The sequence below is a fragment of the Phaethon aethereus genome (assembly GCF_964289735.1).
Source record: "Phaethon aethereus genome assembly, chromosome: 2".
Classification (NCBI taxonomy): Eukaryota; Metazoa; Chordata; class Aves; order Phaethontiformes; family Phaethontidae; genus Phaethon; species Phaethon aethereus.
In genome coordinates this window covers 121,854,276-121,879,495 of record NC_138582.1, presented here as the reverse complement: position 1 = coordinate 121,879,495, position 25,220 = coordinate 121,854,276, and the positions used below count along the sequence as shown (strand labels likewise).

Below are 25,220 nucleotides of genomic sequence, written 5' to 3'. Positions count from 1 at the left end.
TTCCTCTTATCAATATAGTCTCAGAAAACTGTGAAAGATCACTGAAGCAATCAAGCATAGGAAAGACATGTGATGCAATTCAGTACAGAAATAGTCTTTAATGTGCATGTGAAATCAATTTTATACTTATGAATGTATACAAACAAAAAAACCCAAATAGATTTTATGACTTACTGTGGGTTATCAAGCTGAAACTGAAAAGAGTAAAATTAATACCATTAATAAAAGAAATAGCATACAAAGGGAAATGTTTCTGGTTCTAAATATATATAGATTAAGTTGATAAAGTTCTATGCTATTTTTAAAAGTCCTAAAATCTTAGACCTCACTAGGAACTCTTTCAGTTCAAAACAACATGGGAGGAGTTTTGGTCCAAGATTTTAGATTTGGCTCCCTGAAATTGATATTCTCTACTAAGATATTTGGCTGGTTTTCTAGTGTTTTAGATGCTGAACTTCAAGGGATTGAGAGATTATTGCTTTTGTATTACTATATTTTGGGAAGGGAATACATTTTGGGAAAGGAAAAGTTAGTAGTTTTGCTACTAACCTTGCAAAAGGAAAACTAGATTATTTTTATTTTGTTTTTTTTGTTTTTACAGGAACACCAAGACAGTATACTTGGGAATACAATGCAAACTGTAATCGCCTTACTGAATAACATGGTTGCTAACAAAAGCACAAACATGATGTTACTCTTTGAAGAAGGTATGTTGACTTTATCTTTAGTTTTTCTCCTTACTATAGATGTTTCCCAGTCTGTTGTAATATCTGGCACTGTGTGAAACTGTGCACTTGTATGTATTAATATTCTATAGTGACTGTTAGATAATCACATTGTAGCTGACTGGTAGTCCTCATCACTTCATCTACCTCCCTTACCGATTTGATTATAAACTTAACTTTTAGAAAGTGTTCCTCCAAGAAAATGTGGTTACAAAAGGATTACTGACTGAAAGTTACATTATACCTATGAAGGATGGCTTTGAAAAGGAGTGGACTAGAGCTCTGACCATAACAGTGCAGAGTGCAGGCAGAGAGCGCCTCTGCAAGTTCTTCCTTTTCTGACTGCTCAAACCTATGGAACGATAAGTTGTACGATATTTCTGCACTTTTGAAAAAAATATCTTCTGTTCTACTCCAGTGAGGTAGACTAATGGGGTGGTGCCCAAACTGACTATGAAGTCTTATTGGTGTTTTATTATTGAAGCTCCTTTTATTTAGAAATTGGTTCTGGTTTACAAAATGAAGAGAAAGTTTCTGCTGTTGGAAATCTATATAAGTTTAAAAATTTGTTTAGAAATATACACATTGATAGCGTTACTTTTGTTTATCGTTAATGAGCGAGTCACATCAAGTAATACATAGCTACACTACTGTTTGTATAGAATACATCAAAGATGTAGACTACTAGCATAGCAGTATATAGCATACTCCAGAAGGAAAAGGAGTAAATTTGCATAGAGAGACAGTGAAGGGACAGCTAAGTCTCTTATGAAGCCAAGAGTTGAGAGAAAACCATTTAAAAGTCTCTAGGAAGAGATTGGATGGGGTGTGAGGGCGATACTTCATTGGAGTGGAGCTTTTCTGTAGTCGTCACATCAGGAAAGGAGCCAGATGAGACATAGTATGATTAATGGTTTAAGTATAAACGCTGATGGTGATGAGCAAATTTGAAGAATTGGATCTGCCTTAGATAAGCAATTAAAAAAAAAAAAAAAAAAACCACAAAACCAGAAGACATATCAGCCTAAAACTCCATCAAGGTGGGTAGCAGTGTTCACACCCTCATTTTTGCAGATCCACTCTGAAGTCAGTGGTGTGAGAATAGGGCCAGAATAAAAGAAAGAAGAGGAAAATATGACTGAATTGGAGAGGGATGGTTAATAGGGTTCTGATTCTTTGGTTATTTCTCAGCAAAATGCCTATCACACTTTTAACTGCTTGGAGTTCTTGGGGCTTTAATGTATGTGCTGCTTTTACTACCTTTGGGCACATCCACTCTGTCGGGCAAAACCCTAAGCTAGCACTGACCAGAGCTGCATCAAGGTAACTTGTTAAAACTGCACAGTGATCTGCAAAGACCATAAGCTCAAGTCCCACAGGCGCTGTAACCATGTAATTGGCATGCCTTAGTCAAAGTAATATGCTCTGCCTTTCTGCATGGCAAATTAGGTATAAAATGGCAAAACTGCATTCATTCCCTAAATATCGACTCTGTATTGTCTCACAGAGCATATTCCCATGAACTTTTTATGTTGAACTGTCAGTGCTCTTTCACTTCTCATCTGCTCCAGAAATAAAATGCATCTTTTCCATCATGCTAGTTTCCAAATTAAGGAAGTGGGATAGAAACATTCCTAAAGTCTTTTATCTTTTCCTTGTGCTATGTCATAAATGACTCCAGAAATATTTTCAGACTATTAGTGATTGGATAACACTAACTTGGGCTCATTGAACTTCAGCAGCCTGACTAGGAAAAACAGCACAGCAGACAAAAATAATTTCTCTCAATTAAAACGTCCCCATCTTCTCTCATCCCTTTTCCCCATTGGTTAGTCTTCAGAGTACTGAAAACCTGGATTTTGTCCTGTGCTTTATTGGTTAAGGGACTAATTGTTGAGTAAAGAACTTCGGAAATTTGGTTTGCAAGAATGTTATATGAAGATACTGATCTTGTAATTGTAGACTGTAAGATTTTCTTTGAATGAAAAAGGGAGAAAAGTTATTCCGTACAAACTGGAGGGCTTTTTGTCCTTTTCGTTACCAACTGTAAATATATAGTGTTCACTACAGGAAAAAACGTTAAACTCCTCTGCCACTATCTTTGATACTCAACTTGTAATTTTTGAATATTTTTTGTGTGAGGGAGAAGAACATGATCTAGTAAAACGGAGACTAAGCTCCCTCTTGCAGAAAAGGATCCTGGAGTCCAAATAGAAAAGTTGAACATGAGTCAGCAGCGTGCTCCTGCAGCAATAAAGGCAAAAGAGGGCTGTGATAAGAAAGAATAACTGGAAGGTTGAAGAAAGTGATTATTCTCCTCTATTTGGTACTCATGAGACTTCATCTAGCGTTTTCACAGCGTTTAGTTTTGAGTTCCAAACTATAAGACAGACATTGACAGCCCAGGAACAAGTCTAGAGGAGGGCAACCAAGATGTTTAGGAGGAGTGGACTACATGGTGTGTGTATTTCCAGACTCTGCCTGTACTATTACATGAATTTATTCTCTCCCAAGTGCAGAACTTTCTGTTTGCCTTTGTTAAACTTGAAGAGGTTTCTGGCAGCCCATTTTTTGAGCTTTTCATCTTCTTGAGCTCTTCCTGAATGTTAGCTCAGCCCTTCATCACATGAACTGCTTCCCTCATTTCAATGTCATCTGCAAACTTGCTGAAGGTGTATGTTATTCCATCCTATTAACACTGTGTCCACGCTGTTAATGAAGGCATTCAACATTCATGAGCTCTTCTGCTGTCTTGAAAAAAAAAACCAAAACTGAAGATAGAGTATTATAGGTCATCAATTTCCCTTATTTCCCCATTATGGTGTGATACTGTATGCATGAAATTTTAGAAGTTAAAAACCCTAAATACTTGCTAAACGTTACAAGGAACTCAGGTTAGGGGGTCAGTCCTGTCAAGTTTTGCTGTTTCCAAGAGTCTATATGTTAGCAATGAGGATTTCTTTATGATTCTGTGTATGCCTTTCTTCACCTGCCAAGAAGCAGTATTTTTGACGACTGATCATTCAGAGACCCTCGTCACTATTTCCTTTTGTGCCTGTTAGCCTTCAGAACTCTCTCCTGCTCCAAAGAGTTGTATTAGGTGATAGAGATTTTTTTTTAATGGTTTGCAGCATACCTGTTGAACTTTCCCCTTTCTCAAGGAAATCTTGATGATGACACTTGCTTCATTACTACTTCTGTGATTTCACATTAATAACAATGATACGGTTGTACATTTCAGCAACTTGCATACAGAGTGGATTGCCTAGCATTAATTTCTCTCTCCCCTGAACTGTGTCCTTTTGTGTGACAATAGATCAGATATGTAATGATAACCGCTTGTAATGTTTAAAGGTGAAATGGAAAATAACGTATGAAACTAGAGTCACAGAGGGAATTTAAAATGGCCTGTACTTGTGTTATCAGATATTAAACATTTGTTCTGTTAACATTAATGACAATTTCCACTTAATCAGAGGGGAATAATATGATTTGGCTTAATTACTGAGACTGGAATTCATTAAGGAGACTGGAATTAATATAGGGTCTCTTGTGATTAGTTAAGGTGAGATGCTAAAGAGCCAAGACAATAGTGGTCATGTTTAGCATGGTCTAGCATGTGAGACTTAATCTCTTTCCCTCTGTCTTGGCTTCTGTCTGTCAGTATCTTTCTTTCCTCCCTTTCCTCATCTTTTGAAATCATTGGACAATTTTAAGTTAACTTAAGAGAGCATAGAGGTCCAAATATACAAAGTATGTATTCATTCTATAATAATCAATATCTGAGGAAAGGAGAGAGACCCAAGTTAGTGCCATAGCTTAGGGAAAGGCTTATCAATTAAATGTTCCTGGCTAACGTACAGCAGAGTAGTGCAACACATGGCATGCACTATATATATATGTGTGTGTGTGTACTTAGGCATTTACAGAAAAAAAAGGAATTTTAATACCCGAAGTTTCCAAATCACAAAATTTTAAAAAACCCTAAGTTTGCAACCTATTTTCTTGGACCACCCCTATGGAAATCAGGTTGCAAAAAACCAAAAGATGTAATTTCAACTTCAGATAGGAACTAAAGAATGTAAATGTGAGAGGATCATCATTCTAGAACAGTTTTCCTTCTTCTATCATACAATTATGACATGATCAAAGTGGACCTAACTAGTTTGAGTTTATATCCTGGATTATAATAGTTCTTACTGATGGAGGTGAAACTTTCTCATCTGTGAATTCTATTTCCGTTAGCATTTATTAAATTAAATTACAAAGTGTAGTACTTACACTCTTATATGGTATCCTGAGGTCTACTAATAGGCCTGTAAAGATCTATTGATTAGTATATCCCCCCTGGTCTTTTCTGTATTCACTTCCCATTTGCTTTTTAGGATATCTGTGGTCTTTTAGGATATCTGTTTTAGGTTTGTAACCACTGAGTTCAAGTGTATGTTGGTCAATGCCTGAGAAGGGTACCTATGTAAAGAACCCACAGGATCAGTCAGTGCATGGGAGCAACTGCCACCATAGCACATGCTTCTAGTTGGGTGGCATAGGACAAAGCAGTGCCAAGGTTTCGGAAATAGGGAAGGGGGTCAGTGACAAGGATGGTGACTTATTACCTTGGAGGTAGGCAGGGATATAGGATGCAAATGCGTAGCAAATGGGGTATTGTTAGTTCTACTGGTCATGAAACAACTAGCTATATATTACTTTGCGCTTGTCATATTGAAACGGTTAATATTTGTTGACTATAAAGTGAACACCCGGTTCTAGATGCTAGAGTTATCAGCTCTTAAGCAGGAATAATAGAGAACAATAAACCAATAACAATAAAAATACCTTTGGAGTTATGTAAAAATGCAACAGCTATTAGTAGTACATGGTACTTCAAGCAGTTTGTGTAAAAACCGAAGTTCCTAAGGAAGGACCTTTGGTGGAAATGTAGAATGTCAGCTACAACAGTTGTTATATTCGGTATCAATTAAGGAAGCATGCTAGGTCCTTAAAGCAGGGACAACTATTAAAAAGGAAGAAATCTGCAATAAACTTTGTAGTCAGATCATCGTAAGTCATTTGCACCTCATGAAAGAAAGATCAACCTTCATGGGTGAGGTGTCCTTATTCATCTTGTGGTCCACTGCTTTGACTTTTAGTCAAATGTCAAGAGATTAATGAGATTTCAAATGTCTTTGTGTGTCATATTGTTAAAGTCGGTTAAATATTGCATATTCAAAAAGTGGCACTCATGAGACCAACATCCAACTTTAACCTTTTTCTTGAAGAAAAAAAAAAAAAGAAAAAAAAAAAGGAAAAAAAGTGTGTCAGTCTTTTACGTACACGGATCTTTAATGTGATGATGGTTAAGTAACAATGAATTCTGAGCTCGCTATGTAGACCCCAAGGGTTTCTAACTTACCTAAATCTTTGGAGGATATTCTTCTACCTTTCACTTCCTCCCTGATAATTGTATTTCAGTTTCAGTCTCCAAAGTCATTTGATTATGCTGCCCATAGCAAACTTTTCAAGAAGAGCTTCTAGCTTCCTAGCCAGCTCTCTCTCACCTGCTAAATTGTCAGTGTTCATGAAATTAGGCAGTAGACTGTACTAACTTGGCAACTCAGATGTTCCTGCCATACCCACCTATGCAGTAGTCTGAATTACTGTACAACACTGAGAAGGAGTTGGTGTGACGTTGCATGGGACTTTGATTTTTAGGAATACAAGTGAGTTGTTGGAGTAGCTGGCTTCAAAGTTGCAGGATTTTCTTCCAAGATGGGTGAAACTAACTCGACAGCGATTAAGAGGAGGACCATGGATTAGTTATACAGGAGAAGTCTACTTGCAAGGGACAGGCAGTAGTTATAAAATCTTACAGAATACATTACTTAAACTAATATGCCCTTAAAAAACAAACGTCCCTCCTCCAAACCAGCCAACATCCCCCCCCCAAAATAACCCCAAAACCACAGACTTTGTGAAGAAATCAGGCACACATTCAGACTGGTTCTGAAGCCATTTGCTCATTCCTTACTAACCCCTATTTATTCCTAGGAGGCAGGAGTTTTCTGCAAAACCTTTATAGGATATAATATAGAAATATTTGTTCAGTCACTGAAGATAGTGTGTTGTTTCATGTCTATACTTCATACCTGCTTATTGTATAGCACCCTAAGCAAATATAAAGCTTAGTTCATATGCAACGTATAGTAGTTCTAGATGGAAAGATTGGTAAGGAGAATAAGTTAGGGAAATTGATATGAGTGAGAACCTAAAACCAATTTTTCTGTGTTTAATCAACATTTAGAAGCAAAATGCTCTCAAATAAATGTGAAGTAAAAAATTATTTTAAAATACAGAAAATAAATGCAGACAGATTTGTATCGTCCTGTCTGAGCAGTTGCAGATGTTGCTTCTGTATCATTTGGATGTGACAGGGAAAGCCCCTCACTTAGGAGGTGTACACCTTACAGCCTCTGCCGTGCAGGACGTAAGCCTTTCACAGCTCCCTGCAGTACTGTAGCAGTCAGTTCAGCTCTTGAGTACAGAGATGTCTCTGTGAACATCTAAAGGTAGTAGTCGTGTGTCACTATGTTCGTTTGAGCTACAGCTTATATGAGAAGTCAGTGGTGGTTGAGCCTGAAGAAGTATCTTCTATGATGTTAGGAAGTTCAGAATGTTTTTTAACAGTATTCAGACATGTTTTTCTGACCCAAAATGACAGTCACTCAGGTGGAAGTGTATATCATTGCATGGGTAAACTTAGAAGCCTGGTATCATAAAGGATAAGTGGGAATCATGTCAAAATGGCATGGTAGTAGAGAAGTCTTTGAGGAAAAAATAACCTGTGTCATCCTGTGATATTCAACAATACAGCCAGCTGAAAAGGATGAAAATAGAAACGGTAATTGCTCTGAGAAACAGTTATGCCATTCAAGTAGAACCAAGCCTGTTGTTGTTGAAAGCCATACCCATAAGGCGCAAAATGTCACAGCACGCTTGCTAAGACTTCAAAGGATAAAATAAGTTAATAAAGGCTCAACAAGTTGTTACATCTTGTCTCACTGTGCTGTGAACGGGGACTGGCCTTTTCTGTGGCTGGACTAGGCTTCCTGACGCTATTCCTGTGGGCAGCCAAGCAGATCATCTTGCAGCATTGCTGCCTGATTAAACTAACCAAGATATCTCATTTTAACACCTAATTGATGGAAGAGAAAGGAGTAATAACAAAAAATGTTCCAAATCTTTTCATTCCATCATATCCTACTCTGAGAGGCCCTATGCAGAAAACCGATGATATAACTGATCAGCTTAGTTTAATGGTGGGAAGTTTGTTCAATAAATATAGCAATTTCAAAACTTAGACTGTCTTTATATATTTCTAATATACCAACCATAATAGACATTTTTTTATGCCTATCCAATTCCTAGACAAAACTAAGACTTAGGGTTTTGGCTGAATGATTATGCTGACTGATAATCTTCGGAAGCAGAAAACTCATTTGAAAAATAAAATTTTTAAGTTAAAATGTAAGGCATCAATTTTCCATCTGAGGATGTGGATATCTGAAGGTTTTCTGATGACAAGTTCCAGATTGTGAAAAAGGAGAAAGTCTTCAAAGCCGTATGCTCCTTCTCACCTGCTTAGCCGTACAAATGCTATTTTTTTCCTCCCCTCAAGGGATTGTCATCTTTGCATTCACTGTAGGTGCTGCTTTTCCTGAAGTCTAATTTAAGCATTATCATTAGACATTATGCTAGTACTCCCATGAAGTGCAAGTCAAATCATATATATTAGCACTAGTGGATTTGATCAGTTTTTGAGAGAAAATGAATAGTTAAAGAAAAGGTAAAAGTGTAGCTACCATATGAGCTGCAATTAAGTATTAATGACACAAACTATTTAAGTTGCTACAGATAATGAATTAAAATCTAATTATGATTATACCCTGTGTAGCTTGTCAGATATGATTAGTAAGCTAACAGATGATATTAAGGGATGAAGTTAAAAATGCATCTATATATTTGAAAAGAGACCCGGTTTGAATGCAGTTACTATACCATAGGTTGTAGAGCTATTACTTATTTTCTATTCTAGCTTTTAGAACAGTCTCAGTATGAAAGCAATATATCACTGCCTATATGAGGTAATATAAAGTTGCAAACTGACAAAGTACTATACACAAAATTAAACTACATCAATCATTACTCTGTCACAGTGGTCTTCTTCAGATGCACTTATTTGATCCTACTGAAAGAAGTTTATTTTGTCAATTGCTAACAACAAGCACCAGTTTTATCAGGACCAGATCTATATAGTGGACAGATAAATGAAAACTGAGGTTTTTCACTGGTTTAAAGAATGGTTTGGGGTTTTTGTTTTAGATGTTTTCAATAGTTGTCATAGCTCCCAGACAGTCACATATTTTTATCTTTTAAATTATTTTCAGTGAATGTGTTCATCTCACAAAATAATATTTTTAAATTATTTGTGAACATTTAAACTTTAAAATAATTTTCTCTTTAATGCAGAAAGGGTATTATATCATAATGGAGAAATTAAAGTTATTTACATTTTTGAAGTCTTTTGAAAGTCTTTTCAATTTCTACACAATTTCTACACAAATACAAGGGTAGTAGTCTATATTACTTGAGACTTTTCCTGTGATGTTGTTGTTTTTCCACCTAAATATTTTTTATTTTTCTAATTTTACCAAAAATCTAGCGTTTATATGTACTCTTTATAATTTAATGTTTTCTTTTGCTATTCAGAATCTAATTTTATAAAATTCTTTAGCTTAGTTTTTCTAAACACTCTGAGTTATATTTTTATGTGCATTTCATATTTAAGAACTCATTTCTATAGGTAAATTTCTTTTGAAGTCTAAAGCCATAGATCCATGTCTACTTATGAGTTTTCCACCATCTAAAGGCAGTATATATTCAGGTGAGTGTGTTCTCTCTGAAGTTATTTAGGCAAGCTGCCACTCCTTAACTGGTAGCTTTTTCCTACAGCATTTGGTCAATGCCTTGTAGATTTGATATGGTAACTAATTATGCATATATTTGTATCCATGAGTATTTACATTTTTATAGCAATGTATCTGCACATAGTCAGTTTTTGCAAGTCAGCTCTTGGTGGAACCTGATTGTGCGGTTGAAACCCTTCAGCTGAGGGACAGTGGTTATTTAAGCTGCTCTGACAAAAAAGTAGATGCTCACCTGATAATACCATTTGATTTTTTTTTAAATACATTTCATAAATGTGGTACAAACTTGTCTATCCACTTCTAAAAAAAATTACTATTTGTCTCATTTTAGCTTAAGCTTTTTTCTAATTGGACCAAGATCTTATTTATGTAAGAAGGGTTTGTGAAGGCAAGTGTGTCAGCAAAGACATGTGCTTGAGCACATGTGGTGGATTTCAGATTTGTGTTTTAAGCAAATCAGTGTAACTTTTCATTTAAAGAGGCCCTAACTTGATAAACATTGGGGTTTTTTTCTTTCATAAATAGGATTTAAAGGTTTCCATGGGTATCTCCTCATTGTTACAAGATATTGCATCAACTGGCCGTTCCTTCTTTATGGTGGAGGAAAAAGATATGTCCTTCCCTTTGAATTTTTAAGATGAATAGGGGAAGAAATAGGATATCTTTATAAAGTCTAAAGCTCTTTTCTGTCTTTTAGGAGAGTGTAAAAACTGGGAATATTTTTTTTTTTTCCTCCTATAACGACCCACCTTTTGAAAAGATAAGGAAAAAAAGGGTGGAAACTTCTTGTTCACCTGCATCCATTTAGTTTCAACTTGTCTTATCTTTCCTGAGGGCCATTCTTTCTTTCCTTATCATATTGCAGGTTGCTTACTAAACACCTCTCATCCCTATTCCTGTGAGACTTGGCAAAAATCCGGTAACGTGTTGTTAATGGATTTATTCACACTTTTGAAAGATCGTATTTCCTAGATAACATGCCCAGATTGTGACATATAGCTTTTTAGCCCACAATACAGCCATGAAATATCACTTATTTCCCTGGATGGCAATAAAACTACTGCTGCTATATGTATTATATAAAGAGTCAAAAAACAGTAAAATTATCTATGATGGCTCAACAGTCTTTCCAATACACATTTTTTCTCAATAAACACAGACAGATATTGTATATTTTGATCCCACCACATGACATAGAATGACATGAAGCATGGGTTTATGCCATTATTTATCCTACAAGAAAAACACACTCGAACTGTTACTTACTATGCATTTTCTTGCAGAAATTACACTGAATGTTGTTGAGTTCAGAGAGCATGGGGTCAAACAGCAACACAGCAGATGAATTTAGAGGCAGCATTTTGTCTATACTGTGAGGAAAAGTCATAAGCAAGATAAGGAAAAGGCAGATACAATACCCAAAGGAACAGATTATCAAGGTGGGCTTAGGGGTTTTGACAGAAGATAGGGAAAGAACAGCATTGCTTGCTAGATTTTGCCTGCCTAGGCTGTGGGACAGGTAGTCACTCAGTCTGAGTCTGTGCATTGTGGGATCAGCCTGGATACAGAGATACTAAGTCTGGACTGAGTACAAAAACTAACTGGGGACTTTGCCTAACCCCCTGCAAGAAAATCTGTGTTCATGAAAGGTGTGTATACAGTCATGCTTGTAACCAGCTACAGTAACTCATCCAGAAGGCAGTAATTGACAACTCTTGGCAATAACCTCCTAATTCAGTTCCATCAAGCTGGCCAGTCTTGATGCTGCCTGTGATGCCCAGTCTCCCAGGCTGAATTGTAGCCCACTATCCCAGTTCAGTGCAGTATTTTGGCAGGCCAAATTGTGCAAAATGTTTGACCTTTACTTGTCATGAAATTCCTTGTCTTGAAAACGCAATTATACACATATCTCATTTCTGGTGTCTACTTGCTGCAGCTTCTCTCCAGTTCTCACATAATTTGTTGACATTCCAGTTTTGCAGATTGTAATTCCTGTGGTCTTCCCATCAGAGCTGCTTTATCTGGCATAGATCCAGATTCACTAGATCCAGACTTCACTTTTTGTAGCCTACTTCCAAAGTCCTTGTCCCGTAAAGCACAATCTTCATTAAGACTAGTCAGTTCTCTTTTTCTAAAAATGTTGATGAACAAAGGCAAAGGACAAGCCTAGTTCAAACAGAGCACCGCCAAAATTTTGAGCAGATCTCTGCTATTTATAGGTGGCAACTGCATGTTGGTTCCATGTGGGAAAGTGTGCACTGCTGTACTGAAACTCATTGGGCATCCCTAAAGCCGTTTAACATCGTAGCTTTCTCTCTGAACTAGAAAGAGTGTTTCTTCACATAAACAGAGGGAAGCCCTATCAAATATGCCCTGATGCCACCATCCTGTAGGATACCTCTTGCGATTGTGAATCCTAGATGTAAGCAGTGACCTGTATTGAATCTGTTGCAGAACATATTATCTTAGAAAATGCTGGGGATATTACTTCATTGTTTCAAGCTACTGTTAAATTTTATCATCCTTGATGTTTGTCTCTTCACTTGAGATAACATGGGGGAGGAACATACGAACATGGGCCCTTCATTGCAAGCTCCCCCTTCCCCCCCCCCCGCGTTTTTTATCTTATCAAACAAAAAGATTGAACTTAATTTCTTTGCCTGAACTTGCTTTCTAGAATCAGTGGTTTGGGCATAAGTAGGCTGGAAGAGAGAAAAAGGAAAATGTACCGTCATGGTTTAACCCCAGCTGGCAACTAAGCACAACACAGCCACTCACTTACTCTCCCTCCCGCCCTGGTGGAGGGGCAAAAGTGAGAAAGAAACTCGTGGGTTGAGATAAAAACAGTTTAAAAAGAGCTAAGAAGAGTAAAAACAAATCGTAAGGAAAAGGGGAAAAAAACAACAAGGCAAACCAAAGAGAGAGGAAAATAAAACCCAAGAAGGACAAGTGATGCAAATAAAAACGATTGCTCACCACCAACTAACTGATACCCAGCCAGTCCAGGAGCAGTGGCTCCCCTGCCAACCTTCCCTCCAGTTTTATTGTTGAGCATGATGTCATATGGTATGGAGTATCCCTTTGGCCTGTTGGGGTCAGCTGTCCCAACTGTGTCCCCTCCAAACTTTTTGTGTACCTCTAAACTACTCACTGGTGGGGCAGCCTGAGGAGTAGAAAAGGCCTTGGCGATGTGTAAGCATTGCTTAGCAGTAGTTAAAACGTCAGTGTGCTATCAGCACTATTTTCAGCACAAATCCAAAACATAGTCCCATAGAAGCTACTATGAAGAAACGTAACTACCCAGCCAGAACCAGTACACATATTAAACAGGACTTACATACTGAGTTTCTTTTGCTGTTCTCTTGCACGTCTTCACAGGTCAGCCACTTAACAAGAAAATCTTGGCTCTCTAAATCCCTTTTTTTTGTTCTCTGCTGGCCATCCCTCTTACTGTAGTCGTATCAATGTTCTTAACTTTTTCACCTCTTCAGAAATAAGTTGCCCTTGAGCAAAGTAGAATCCAGATTCTCAGTTAAAGCATCAGATCTGCAGCAGGATCAAGCTCAGCTTGTTGTTGGGAAGGGTGGTATAGTTCACTGTTTTTGTTTCAAAACAGGGTGGCTTGCGCCAAGATAGCCTAGTAGATGAAGCCATTCTGTGTGATGTCCTTCCAATGCTTATGCAGAAGTTTCCCCAAGAGTCTGAGTCAGTCTGTTACCATATACACAGGCTCCACTACTCCCAGCAACAGCTACCTGCATAGAAAATGTACAGGCTGTCCACAACCCATTGTCAGTAGGCCCATGCTGCTATTGTTTGGGTCCTGTTGAGATAGGGGAGGTGGGGTATGGAACACAGTATTCAAACACATGCAGGCTTACAGTTCTTTTCAGAGCCAGAACTGCCTCTTGATTAAATAAGCTGAGCTGTAGTACCAGCTGACTTAGCTCAGTGGGGTCATTTGAAGCCAAAATAGTTGGGATCAGGTAGCTGTGTTGACACAAAATGAAGGCTCTGTTGGTCTAGGTCATACTAATGATGAGGATTAGATAAGGCACTTTTGGTACACTCTGATGTATCACAGTGTGATGGGTTCCAGCTCAAAGATCCCAGTGGCAAGGTTGAAAATCATAGACAGGTCAAAGTAGAACAAGCATCCATGCAAACAAAACAAGACATATGCCTGAGCCACTTAATAAGAAGGATAATAACATCTGAGGTGAAAAGTCTGTGGTTAGATTTTAGAGATTTAATCAGATGTGGCATTATTGGTATGGCCAGATGATAGCAAATTAGAGAGTCTGCTGGTCAAAGTTATCCTAACATTGATTCGGAAAACAGTTGACCTAGCAGAGCGGGTTTAGGGCTACAGAATTTGATCTGGTCATAGCTGCAAAACCAGATTTACTATCATGTAACATCCTGACCTCAGTTTAAGCCCTTTAATCATGTAAGTGTAAATGATGGCTACCTTGGACAGTTGCAATTACCAGCTGTCAGCTTTCATTTCTGTTGTAAACTTAATTGATGAATAATGCAGGATGTTACAGGAAACTGTGGCATAGATTCAGTTTTGTTGTAATAACCAGCAGCAAATTCCGCTTAGTGGGTACTCTAGCCTTTGCTTTTGTTCTTTGGTCTAGTTGTAACAGTTGTAAAAGATAGTCACATGAAAATCCAAGTATTTGTACTCCTGTAAGTTTTCACCCTATGGAAGACTGATGTAAATAGACAAAGAGGAATAGGAATAAATATTTAATACCTTTTCTTACGGAGCATGACTTTTCAGTAGGGAAATATAGAGAGCTTTTAACCTTATTCTTTGCTGAATATATGTGGGAACAGTAGTCAACTGTGTTTTATTTCTGCAATTTAAAACTGAAAACTTCAGAGAATTTTCTGAAGCCAAGGTTCATTGGTCCTTATAACCCTCAGTCCAGGGACTCTTGAAGGCCTAGCTAGTGCAATTAGTGTTGGTAACGTTGTTCAAAGCTGTTGAATGCAGTCAATTTGTGACAACAGTTTAGGGCTGTATCTGCATTCTGAGGCTGTTCATAGCTGGTCTGTACAGGTTTTGTCAAAAAGACAGCTCTCAAAGTTTGAACGTGGTCTCCCAAGGATTTTGGTAGAAGCGAAATTTGATGCCAAAGCAGAAGCACATTTAAGATATTTGAAGTAGATAAACAGCATTTAATCTTGTGTGACAGGAAGTCTATTATTAAAATAGCAATCTCTTTAGAAGAATTCCTAGTTCTAAATTAAGCCCAGGGTATAAATTCCCCCTCTATTCTATCGCATGGTAATTGTTGCAGGCTTGATCTTTCTGAGCAGTATGTCAAAAGTCTTATTGAATCTTTACTGGCTCTGAATCTTGCTGAATGCAAAGAATTACTAATCTAACAAAAATAACAGATTTTAATCTAGTGAAGAACTTTTTGTCTACTTTTTGCCATTGATTTTAGGACTTTATAGCCTTAGTTTTTCTGAAAAAGATACACTATATATTAATTCACAACATGCAAGCAGAAGTTCTTTCATATAGCTGTGAAGCAAGAGCCGCTAATATCTCAGGCTAGTTTTAAAGGAGATTTTGAAGACTGAGTAAGGTGTCCTGTTAGATATTCTTGTTCCTCACACAGATCATTAAAAACTGCTCTCTGTAAAATCTTCTAAGCATCATCTAACTTCTGTCTGACAAAACGAAGAGATTTTATTTTAGTTGACATCTTGTAAGGGATGAAATAGGGTGTATCAGGATCTGACTTGAAGTATAGCATGCTGTAGAATTACTATACTTTATAAAATGGACTATGAGTGCTAATGTATCACTGACATATGGAGAAAAATATCTAACTGAAAAGCTGCTATAGAGTTTGCTTAATAACAGCAATAATAGTCAATCCAGACAACGTGATTTTATCTTATTACAGTCTTGCTTTTTTAATTTTTTTTTTTTTGCTGATGGAAGCTTGAGCTTGCAAGTACTGCAAAATTGACATATTGAAAGACTGTATTAACAAAAGTGCTTAAATCCATATGAAAAGAATGCAAGTTAGGTGTTGAATATATGCACAATTAGGAACAGAAATATTTGAAATGTATACCCTGTGAAGTCACTCTATTACCTCCACCTCCATCCCTCCCCAGGTCTTCCAGCTAGAAGGGTCATTTGAGTGTGTGAATCTGCTTCGAGCAAAATTAGATGGGTTAATGCAGGCTGCCTGTTTGAACAGTTTAAAGCAGCGTAGCCTGGCTTGTCAGGGGAGACTAGGGAGTACTCCCATCCTTTCTGTTCACACATGAACACTCACGCACAATTTTAGGGGTAATAACCTCCAACAATTGATCACTAGCAAACAGCTGGGAAGGACTAGCGTTTGCCATCGACAAAGCTGTTTACAAAATGAATGTCTGTCAGGCAACCTTAGCGTTACACTCTACTGTATTGTCAGTTACCTCTTGGGATGATAGCATTCGGTTTTACATGCATCAAGGGCCTTATGCTCCCCTACTAACAAAAAAGCAGCCTATTTGTGATGTACGTAACATGTGCATTAGTGACAGAACTGGCAGCAAACAATATGACTCTGCTGGGTACTAAATTTCATCTCTGGAGAGCAAAAGTTTAATCTGAATAATAAATTAAAAAGAAATGTTTCTTGTATGGACAGTCCCACAAGCTGCCTGATATGAGCATTTAAAGATTGTGTGTACATCTTCAGTGGATCTTACCTTTCTGTTGTGTTTTTCACTTATGTTTTCGTAGTAAATGTCCAATTATCCTCAGCTACTTACAGAACATAAGAAGCCGATAGCGTTTCTAGAGCCTGTGGTGCCAACATGATGGTATCCAAACAAATCAAACTTGACTGCTAAAATGAGACAATTAATGTTTTATCAACACTGTGACTAGGTCCCCTGAACATCATTATAGTCCACAGTTATGTAGTATTTGCTCATACAGATTTTTCGTATTTTTTTTTCTGATAGAACTAGAAAGCATTTGGATGTTCTTATAATTATTTTCAGAAGAAAGCTATCTTCTGATCCTTCCTTCTATCCCTGTTGAACAAGGTCGTGTTCATGTTCAGTGAGTTATAACCCTAGGAATGAGGACCATCTCGATAAATCTTGTCTAGAACAAAATCCCTTGCTTTCAAAACTTTGATGCTATGTACCCACACGTGCTGTGAACTTACTTTCAAACAGCTTGGATATCTTTTCTGAATTAGTTACTGTATGGTTGAGTCAGTCTGACCAAAAACTTGAATGTGGTTGAAATTTTGTCACAGAAAGCTTAATGAGATTCTAATATGGGAAACTCCTCTTTTTTCTTCTCTCTCTCTTTTTTTATTTTCTAAAGCAGCAGTAAACCAGGAACTCCCAAGGGCTCAGTGATTACACTTTCAGAAATACTCCTCTTCTGTGTATGTCATTCTAACCACATCTTTTCATTCAGAATAACCACAGTCTTCAGTTGGAATAATTTGTTATAATTTACTATTTTTGTATTGACCAGTCAAGCATGTTCAACAGTATGTGATTTTATTATTCCTAAATTGTTCAAATTGCATTTTTACTATCTTTTATTACATTCAGATACTGTTTTTGTGAGAGAATCCACTTGGTTTTCTGTCTTTTAGTTGGCTGTTCTAAACACCTGTTGGTCTTAATCACCTATAAGTTTGTAGCATAGATTACATTTTAGAAGAAAGTAAATTTCTGTGTTGACAGTATTCTCTTTGGCTGAGAAGAGTGTGATATGGATCCCTGAGGAGTCATCGGTTCTGCGCTCTTTCTTCACAAGGGAAAGATGCCACCTATAAACTGCCCTCCAACAATAACTGCAAAATGTTGCCAGTTCTGAAAAAGTGAAGTAGAGCTAAGTCACGCTTTGACTAAGTCAAAGCAGAAAAATCTTGCCACTGAGAACGTCAGGTCTGTGTTCCTCTCAGGCATCCACACTCAAGATAACATAGTACTTCTGAGTCTACTTTCAGCCTAGTTGTAGTAAAGGTGATAACTGGCTTTTCTTCCCTGGTTGTCATAATCGTTACCACATCCATTTTCCTGCGCGTGAGGGCAGGACTGCCTGCTCGGGCACCATAGGCAAGTGCCCTACCTGCCATGTGTGTAGAAAAATCTGAGCCATAGATTCTTCCCCCAAAGGGAAGCTCTGGAGAGCCTTGACCACTGCAGTGTGACAAATTCAAATGAGATTTTTGTTCCTCAAACCTAGTAATTCTTTAGTCAGTCACAAAATGTCTGGTCACTGTCCTGGTGCTAGGAATAGACTATCCAATATGTGCACAATTTTCTTCTTTAGATGCTGTTCATCTTTCAGATCAGAATAGAAAATAATTTTCAGGGCAGCATTTCATATATTCAACAACCCTATAATTTTCTTTCCACTTGATCTGACATTCATAACTCACCAAATCTTGATATCAGTGGTGACCTATTTTCTATCCTAGTTTATTCTTCCCTCAATAATATTATAGTACTAACACAAATGCTTCCTAAAACATAAACAGTAACAAATAATAAACAAAAATAACAATAAAAACAACAAACCTCTCTTAAAAATGCCATTACCCTGAAGATACCATTTGCTTTATGTTGCCTGTTTCCAGTTATTCAAAAGAGGAAACCTTGAGTAGTAAGGCTGTGATGCAAAGAATGCAAATTAAATCCCAGGTTTGTGTAGGTGAATAAGGTTTTATGAAGAATCTTTATGACATGACGGATTATCTTAAGTGCTTAGGTATTGAGGAACTAATTTCTGTGCAAAAGAATCTATCAGACTACAGTCTTGTGTTTCTTCTTAGCAATAGTTTTGAGCTTTATCGTTAAGATTAAAAAGATTATGAAATATGTGTTCTAGTTAGGCGGTGATGTCATTTCTAGTTACAAATATGTTATTGAGTCTTTTAAAAAGGCGGGGAGCAAAAACCCAAGCAGGTCCACTCTGTAAGTAAAAGAAGGAAGAAATGTCTAGTGAATATATATGTTTGGTAATATCCCTGGGGAGCCAGTTGTGTAGGTGTGATACAAATGGGAAAAACAGCTCTCCAGAGAGCAATGTGAAGAAAGGAACAAAGAGAGACCTTTTTCCTGGGCTGAGTGTTTGGCTGCGTGGTGGCATTGTTCGGAGGAAGTGCACCTGCTCTAACATTTTCTTCAGCTGGAAGCAGACAGGTTTGTCGAATGCTCTAATTGCTGGTAGGCATGAAAGGATTGCCTAGAAGATTGCTTCCTAGGCTCTCCTTTGATGTTTCATATGATTGGGAAGCGAAGATTTCTTTTCCTTTGTCCGTCTTACTAATAGGTGAGAATAAAATATCTCCTCTCAGCTTTCATTCCAGAAGGTATCATGGCACATTCTGTCCGATTAGCTGTATCGTGGGCCAAAAGACTCCTTTTATCTTTTGAAAAGATTTGTAAAACATGAGCATAGTCATCACAGTCCACATTCATAAAGCACTATTAGCAATGTGTTCAGTTCATTGCAGGGGTCTCTGGGCAGGAAAGATACTCTGCTGTGAACACTATGTTTATCAAATGCAATAAAGCTGTGGCTAGGAATTTTGGATGCGATCCTTTTAATACCTGTTATGAATCTTGGACTGGAATTAAAACAGGTTCTGTTTAATTCCAGTTATGTTAATTTTAATACAAAATCCAAGTTTTGCCTTATTTTTCTGCAAAGTTTGAACAGCAGAAAACTGCACTGAGGCTTGATATTTTGAAGATCCTCCTTTTACAAATAAATATAAGCTATGACTAGTCCACTATAAAGTATTGTAATAAATTTGAACTGTAACTATATCTATAAATGATATAGTGTCATGTATTTTAATTGTTTGCTGAAATTTGAAAATTAGTAGAGTAACAAAAAAAAATCTATAAGTTAATAAATTTTTACTTAACACTCTTAATAAGAAAGAAATTATGATGCATTACTTCAACCCATGTAAACTGTCAATAACACTTTTCTCTTGACAAAGTGGACTCTTACCAACATACTTGAAAGTACCAGAATACTTAAAATTATGTAGCTGTTCTCAGTAGAACAATCTTCCTCCATTACATAGGGATTAGCTTTCCACTATGATACAGAATTCAGATTCAGATCCACCACTTCCAAAATTTGGGAGTGCAGGGGGTGTGCCTTTTGAATCTGAGCCTATTTTACTTTCTAATGAACAGTTGAGAATTACTGCAAAAGAAACTTATGTCTACTAAATGTGTCTCAGAAATATATTGTCTGAAGTTTTTAAAGATGAATATTGTTTTAGGCATCATTGGAAATGAAGAAGCATGTGGTTCTTGAATTTACACTCGTAAAATCTGGCAGAAAATCTTCAATGTATCTTCTGAAACTTAGGCATCCAAATGTAATTTTTATATTATTTACTCAATTATGAATACAGTTTCCGTTTTTTAGAACTGCATCCTCTTATTTCAGACTATCTGTTGTGGGATTTAATTTTTAGAATGCTAAGATATATCGGACTTGAACTTTATAGCTACGTGTTGAGTAAATTGGTTACAGTGCCAGTGGCCAAGGCTGTTAGATTTCTATTTAATTTTGTCATGGTCACTGTAAATTATACCAGCTTCCCAACTTTCTCTTCTGATGGCAAAGAATGTGTATTTTGTCTTGTGGTGTAAGCAAGGAGTATATTTACATGTCTACAATTGTGGCCTCCATTTTTCATTTTGTTGTGACACAATAAAGTATTTTAGAGCATGTCTGGGACTTTATTTACTTGGCAGGAGGTCAGTCTGTTTTGTTTTTTTTTTAATCTGTGGAACCAAGTGCTTATCATGTTTCTGTATGAATCATGCAGCATGTTAGGGAACATTTTGCACCAGTATTTTATTCTAGATGTCTTTATAATAAAGTTTTGATGTGATAAATTTTCAAAAGGTACTTGAAGTCCAGGAAAAGTTTTGGGTTTTTTTTTTTTTCCCCAAATTTTCAAATTTAACATGCATATCTTTGATCATATAACTCTGTGTGAGCATGTATCTACCTATATAAAATCCATATAATTTGATGTTTTTGTTAACTAAGTATGTGTGAGTATTTTGATATATTTCAGGTGTTCAGAGGCAGGATTGCTAATATGCATACCCTTAGGACGTAAATACTTCAAGAGAATAAAATCTAGGTTACTGTATTATTCATGTCTTGATGGATGGGGAGAAGGTTGAGTGTTCGTTCACTGAACGGCAGGAGTGAGGCAGTTGTGAGACTCAGGCTGGTACAGTCAAGGGAATAAACAAGTTGTTCTCTTCAGAGTTGAAAGGGAAAGGATTGCAGACCAGTCATGGATCCTGTTGTTTCATTCACTACTAGCCACTCCCTACTTGGTGCTACAAATGCAGAGAGGACTACTGCCTAAAAAATTCTTGGTGGTGACCCATACGATGCCTTCATTTGAAAGTGGCCTTCTCTGTGTTAATCTCCAAGTCACTGTTTTAAGGATTATATGTAAGCCATCTAGAAATAGTAGGGTGACTCATTCATTTTGATGTGGCTGTGGGTTTTATGATCATATACAGGGAGAAACGGAGTGTACTTGGACATATACCTGCAGGCAGTTTTGCAGACCTTGCTTTGATAGGGACCAACTCTTGCTGGACTGTTTTGTTAAATTTATTCTAATCTAGCCTGGTGAAAAAAGGCACAGAATAACTACAAGTTTTGTATTGGGCAGACATACAATTATGTTTGGTTTTTTTCCTTCTTGGTGGGTATTGGTGACATCACTTAAATGTGTCTCTGTGTGCTATCTCATTTTTGTGTTCAGACCTGCAGCAGAAATTGTACTTTAAAAAAAGAGGAAGAAATTAAATGCACAAGATTAGACAGTTATAATTTTGAGTTTGGTTTATGCAGACAAAATCCCAGGAAATCCAAAGCTTAGCCTGAGCTGTGGTCCATCAATCAAGCTGTCATGAAAGAATAATGCTAGTAATCATAGAAACACAAAAGATGTGAGATATAAGAGGAGTGCAAGTCTTGATGATCCTGACCCGTGACTATATTCTAAATGAATGTTTTTGTATTTAATTTCCTCAGGAAAGTATTAAGGGTGATGAATAGGGGAGGAAAATATTTCATGGAAGTTTAGTTAATTGATGGGGCAGCTTTTAAAAACAAAATAGTTCAACACTCCACAGATTTGCCTACTCTCAAAGGCTGAATGGTATAATTACATATTGTATTCTGCAATGTCTCATTTGAATCTTTTACTGATGTTTGTACAAATATGTACAATTACTTTTTAAAGGGGAACTTATAAAAGGACTCTATTTTTACTTCAGTGAAACCAGTTAAATACGTAAGTCATTTTTGACAGCCATGGGGACTACAAGTTAATATACTAATATACTACAATGTCACTATATATGTGCACCCGGATCACAGCATAGCTAATTACCAGTTTAAAAGAAGATGGTTTACAAACATAATTATGTTCTTGGTGAGGAACAAACTATCTTTCATTCCTTATGAAATTCTGACAAAAACAGATTAAGATGAAATATAATGAACTCGGTCACTTCGTATTTGAAAGTAAGAAAGATTCTGGATTGAATCGGTGTTGCCTTGAAATGGATTGTATTTTTTCAGATAGATGAATTGATTTGTGGGCTAAGCAAGCTACAGGAACTGATGTTATTAAATTACAAAGGAGCTGAAAAAAAAGCTTCAAGACAAGCAGGTATTTTCAGGAAGCTTTTTACTACCATCATTCAAACAAATCTTAATAGCATTTTAGGTGTAGTATTCAGTATTCCATTTATAATGCTCTTCTGAGTATATTTTTATGTTAAGCATTACACTGTTCAATTCTACAATTAAAGCATATGGGGAAGGTTGTAACTGGCAGACCAGTTAAAGAAAAAAAACTTCAGGCTCTGACCTTGACGTGTCATTTTGTAACAGCCTGGCGAAATTGCTTAATTCTTGTGACCAGGAGTGTTGTGAAGGAGACTTGTATACCTGCGTGCTACAGCAAAGTTTAGGATTCAAAGTATGTCTTTATTTAATGAATGTTACATAATTTTCCATGCAGTTAGCAAATTTGATTGTATCAGTTTAGCTCTCTTTATGAGCTGCTCCAAACAGAATAGAAGAGGAGGTAATTATAATAACGGAGAAAAGGAGGAAATTTCATAAATATTCATAATGCATGTGAAAATTGTTTTCATGCTAATCTATTATTTTTAACTGGGCTACCTTCCGCATTGTTCTTTTCCTGATAGACTATTTCTTTTTTTGTGTCTCACTTTCTGTGTAGGACTGGCTCATCACATCTGTAATCTCCTAATAGAAACTGTGGCTCTGTACTTGGAGGCAGATGATAAAAGCAGCACCAAGACAGCAAATGCACTGCTCCTGTCCTTGCTTGACATCCTGCACTGCATGCTGATGTATACAGCAAATGTTGTGCGCCAGACTTTACAGGTATGGAATTTATTTCCTGGGGTCATCACCATCTTAATTTTTTAGACAACTTCCTGTTTTCCTAATAATGAAATTCCCACTATTCTTATTTTATTGAGTTTTTAGTTTGGTGGAAAGAGAAAAGCATGTATTTTTCAACCTCATGTCACTGTTTCATATACTTACCTGGCTAGACTATCTATACTAACCTTACTATGTGCAGGAAACACAGATCCTAGTTGACTGTTTTGTTTTTGTAGTCCATAAGTAGCTTAATTCAACATTTACTCAATAATAGTTCAAAGCATTTTTATTCCATTCATTATAAAAAAAAATACTCCATTAAAAACATTTTTTTATTATAAATCACATGTGATTACTCTACTTGAAAAGCATATGTAACCCCTGTATGTACACTGACAAATTTGTCTTGTACATTGACAAGACATTTGTCTTCCAAGTTTCTGTTTGAACCACTGCAAATCATGGCATTGATAGGACTTTCTCCTCCAAAGAAGACATCCTCCTCCTTAAAAATGGAGCACAAAAAGATACTATTCAAAGAAATTGTACATAACTCTTAAAAACGAAACAAGAAAAAACTTTTTTTTTTTTTTAAACATGATGTTAAGCTAGCAGTATTTGCTTTGTTTTCAAATGATCTGCCAAATTTCTAAGTTAGTCAAGCGGAAGTAACTTTTGTATGTAGGCTGCAACCACCACCATGTACTCTTCATGTTAGGTTTTTGATGTTCCTGAGGTTATCCACTGAAGAACAGAGAAGCCTATTAGGTCAAATATATCTGGAGGACAGAGATTCAGAAGATTGCAGCCAGGCTGTATTGTCTTTCAGGACATGGCTTCTTTATTCTGAAAAGGTCCTTCTCTGTTGAGTTGTTTTTGGTTTTTTTAAGAAGGTTTAATGTATGGTGGGTATTGAAAATTCTTTTTTTTTTTTTTTTTAACACAGATTTATGTAGTCGGTTATGTTATCAACCAGATATTTCACTGAGAGTTTTAATTTTTGGAAGAAACTTAATTTAGATCTGATGGTACAATACTTTGTCTTCTTTGAGTTGTCTAATAGCAGGTTCTGTAATGGGTTTCTCATCTAAGAATCAAATTTTTTAGGCTAACTGCTGATTGTCATATTGTTGGCAGCACTCCATGTAATCACAGAGAGAGAAATTCTGTATTTCTGCTCCATGCAACAGTGGTGAGGCCATTTATACTGGAGAACACATATGAGGAGAGAGGATCTTGCACATGGATTTTTATTTAGATACAAAATTAAATCTATATGTTCAAAGCCAAATTCTGTTCTGGCTTTACATGAATACATCAGTTGATTAATGCACTGAAACTCCAGCTCCAGTTTTGTCCAGCTCTAGTCAAAGTAATCTGCTTTGCTGTGGAAGGCTAACGGGTAACAAGAGGCAGCTGCAAAACTGAGTTTTGAAGCATAGCTCTGCCCTCTACCCTATAAAACTAATTTTATGGTGGTATTACTTGCCTTGGCATACTTGTCTTGACGATACTTGTTACAGGGCCCCAGTGGGTTCTACAGCTGCCTCAGTACACATGCCCTATTGAATGATGGCCATTAGTTGGTCACTGCTATTTACCAAGCATCTATGTAATATTCCACTATCCATGTGTCACTAAATGCATCACTGTAGTGATAACAAGACTGTTTTTTATAGGAATCATCTGAATAAGATACTCTCTAAAAGACAACTTGAAATAAAGAACTAAATTTTCTCATATTATCCATTTTTGAGGCTTAAGTTGACATTTACAGGTGGTACTACCTCCACTTGAATCCTTCTTACTTAAGCTTTTTATATGTAAACTGATTACCTTACCCAGCTGCATAGGCAAAACATGACACTACTTTTCCTTTGTATTTTAGTACTTTATGCTGAATGGTGCTGATAGCTGTATCCATGTTCATTCAAGAATTTGCTCTTTGTAGTCCAAGTACTTGTGTTTTAATGGAAATGGTACAAAAGTTCAGATTAATTTGCATACCTTTTTTGGAGCAATTTCATC

The 25,220-nt window shown here is 36.7% G+C and overlaps 1 protein-coding gene across 1 annotated transcript in view; it reads left to right on the top strand.

Moving 5' to 3' along the window:
* The window catches only part of ULK4 (unc-51 like kinase 4), a gene marked incomplete at its 3' end in the record, with an annotated part of 257,242 nt that overhangs the window by 164,271 nt on the left and 67,751 nt on the right, over positions 1–25,220 (top strand). The window contains exons 31-32 of the mRNA XM_081996301.1: positions 602–707; positions 23,023–23,189. Of these exons, the coding sequence (XP_081852427.1) occupies positions 602–707; positions 23,023–23,189 (273 nt within the window). The remainder of the gene's footprint in view (positions 1–601; positions 708–23,022; positions 23,190–25,220) is intronic.